The sequence below is a fragment of the Nannospalax galili genome, unplaced genomic scaffold, assembly GCF_000622305.1.
Source record: "Nannospalax galili isolate Female #2095 unplaced genomic scaffold, S.galili_v1.0 scaffold107, whole genome shotgun sequence".
Classification (NCBI taxonomy): Eukaryota; Metazoa; Chordata; class Mammalia; order Rodentia; family Spalacidae; genus Nannospalax; species Nannospalax galili.
Genome location: NW_008358490.1, coordinates 3,484,295 through 3,487,303, shown reverse-complemented (window position 1 = coordinate 3,487,303; position 3,009 = coordinate 3,484,295). Strand labels below are relative to the sequence as shown.

Sequence of the window (3,009 nt, the reverse complement as noted above, 5' to 3'; positions counted from 1 at the left end):
GGAGTTCATTCACTTAGTTGTGAAAACTCAGTGACCTAAGTAGTCAGAAGAATCTGGCCTATGAAATAGACAAATCTTTAACATGGTATGTTTAAGCTTTTCAGACACTGATTTTACTAATATATAATGTAATATTAGAGCCCCTGAGCAGGGACTCAGGCTCTATTTTATGCCCCATTACTGACTCATGGGAAGATCCTGGGCAAGTCACTTGACCTTCTTAGGTTTCAGCGTGTGAAACTCACCATAAAGCCATGTAAAGCATGGCCTCATATACTTGAAAGCTAAGATGCACTTTGATACATCAAAGAACTTCCAAAAGAAATTGTCAAATATGAAGAATCAGAACATCTTACTATCATGATTAAAATAATTCTAAGATGAACAGAAAATAGTCATGAAAAAGTTTCAAAGTATTTTGCTTAGTGAAAATAGAGTTAAATGAGATAGGAAAAATTATTTGACGGTTTTTGCCAAGCCATAAATTGTAACTATGTAACCAAAATAATTATAAGGAATGGAAGACTATTAGAACCAAATGAATCCTCAATAATTAATCATATTTCATCTCTAGGCCATTATTTCTCCCTTATCAATGCATGCCAAATTTTAAATTGCATTTAGCTAACTACTCTATGAAAAGTCTGACAGAAAAAAAAATAAGTTCCCTTAGGAATGAAACGGTTCTAATAATGAGCTTGGCCGTGTAGATAGACTTGCAACTCATCGGATTCCTGAGGAGTCTTTAAATTGATTTTGTACCCTGTTCTCTATGAACACTGGAGTCTGTGTGTGTAGATTTGTGAGTGGTTTTTAATTTGCAGAAGGAAGGCAGCAGTATTCTCTGGCTTCTTGCCACAGCCCCCTTTAAACAGCAGGTTCGTCCCTTGTGTAGCATTCCAGAAAGGTTGACAAGCACAGTCCCACATAGGACACCCTGCCCAAGATGATCCCAAGAAATCCTGTGGCCGATGCAACCTGCCAGAACATTTTCTGTTCCTCTAAAACAGAAGACTCTGCAGACTCTGACAAAGCCAGAAAACAAACCACACCAAGTCCTTCCCAGCAGAGCATGCTCATCACACATTGTGCCACATTCTCTGAAAGAATAAGCCAATGATAACCTGCAACTTGTCCTGGCCCTGAAAACAAAAGATCAAATTCTGTGTTCTGCGTTGGCAAGAAAAGAAACTGCAGCATTTTGTCAAGCTTTTTAAAAAATTCCGGCCTCCAAATTAAGAACTGAAATGTTTCTTTTTCTAACTTAAAGATTGAAGAACAGTAAATTTAACGATTAAAATTTTGTTTTAAAAGCAATACAATTAAGATTGTAATTAAGATAGTGTAGCTTCAGACTAGGGGCAATTGGCTGTGTATGTTCCCGCTGTAATCAAAGGGATTCTTGGGATATTTTTCCTTCTTTAGGTCTATGAATTTATGAATATGAATTTACGAATCTCCAGGACTAGGAAAATTAGGAAGATTTAAACATGGCTTTTAAGGTCGACAGAAACTGCTCACATAAACTTTAGTAAGACTGGAAGCAGGTCGAATAGAATTTGCCATAAGGAGAAAAAGAAAAAGGACAAAACATTCGGGGACAAACCTTCAGGCATCTTTAAAAAATTATTTAATGGAAATGTAAAGACATGATTCGAATGGTTAAACTATGAATATGACACACTTAGCAAATAGCCTCTATAACATGCCATGGACAGTTCGCCAAAATGGGGAATGTAAACTATCTCTCCAAAGTCTTCCCCAAGGCCAACCCCCTAGTCCCCAAGCAGAACCCTCTCCTCCGCGGCCGCGCAGCCGCTCCCGGGGCACCAAGTGGCTGCTGGGGACCTCGGGACCCCCCAGAAGGAGTCGGAGTGGTTCTAGTGGAAGGGGTGGAGTGGGGGTGGGCGAGAGGCGCAGGCTGACAGCTCGCGGCGTCGCCAGGTCGTGCCCAGCAGGCAACCTGTCTCCAGGACCTTGGCGCCCCAGGCCAGCAAGCCACGCGCAGTCCCCGGGGTAGGCTAAGGCCCGTCGCGCCCAGCGCTGGGGGGCGGTGCCGGCTGGTGAGGCCCGGCTGCCGCAGCGCCGCCCTGCGCGAGGCGGTGCCGCCGCGGCGGAGGGATATGGGGCGCCGTATATATTGCACGGCGCGCAGGCTCGCGCTACGGCAGTGGTGCTGAGAGTCTCGCGTCTTCGGGCCGTTACTCGCAGTTGGGTGGCGGCGCAGGCGGCACTCAGACTCAGCGTGCAGCGCAGCCAGCGCCTTAGCAGCAGCAGCAGCCGAGGCTCAGCTGCCGTCACAGCCCGTGTGCTGGTGCACCCCTCCTCGCCCGCCCCGCGTCTCCATCGCTCGCACCATGGTAGGTCGGGAGTGGTTAACGCAGGCGTCGCAGCTGCCCGGGAGTCTTTCCAGATTTGGGCTGGGGGATTGTGCTTCCTCTCCCTGGCTGGGGGTGTCCCCCCCCCCTTGCTGGGTGTTACGCAGCAGCTGCGGTTATAAGGGATGCATTTCGGGTTCGCATCTCGGCTTGGGCTGCCGCAGATCCTTCTTTCCATTTGGACGCCTTCGGGGCTGGGCTTGACCCTGAGCTGCGCGGGGGCCGGGCCGGGGCCGGGGGCCGCTGCCACAGCTGCACCGGGGCCTTCCTCATCCCCCTCCCCCAGCCCCGTACCCACTGCATCCAGCGCGCCGCTCCCGGGCTGCCTGCAGCTCTCCTCCGGGCCCGGGGGGCGGGGAGCCGGGTGGGGCCGGGCGTTTCGTCCCCCCCCCCTCGCCGGTGCCCAGCCCTGGAGAATGAATGGACCGGCCTGAGCCGGTGGCGCCTGTGGCTCGGGGCCGGGGTGCCCTGAGCGACCGCTCCCCACCTTCGGCCCCGCAGCCGACCCAGTTGAGCGCCCTCCCTCGGCCACCATCCCCTCCTTCCTCCCGGGGGGCGCGGCGCGGGCGTGGGCTGGGAAGGAAGGAGCCGGGGAAGGGTGGGGTTGGGGGCAGGAAGGCGAGGGCCGGGA

General features: G+C 51.4%; 1 protein-coding gene across 1 annotated transcript in view; it reads left to right on the top strand.

Annotated features, from left to right (window-relative positions):
* Window positions 1-2,147: 2,147 nt before the first annotated feature.
* The window catches only part of Calm1 (calmodulin 1), a 6,894-nt gene continuing 6,032 nt past the window's right edge, over window positions 2,148-3,009 (top strand). The window contains exon 1 of the mRNA XM_008821747.3: window positions 2,148-2,360. Coding sequence (XP_008819969.1) covers window positions 2,358-2,360 — 3 coding nt within the window. The 5' untranslated portion in view covers window positions 2,148-2,357. The remainder of the gene's footprint in view (window positions 2,361-3,009) is intronic.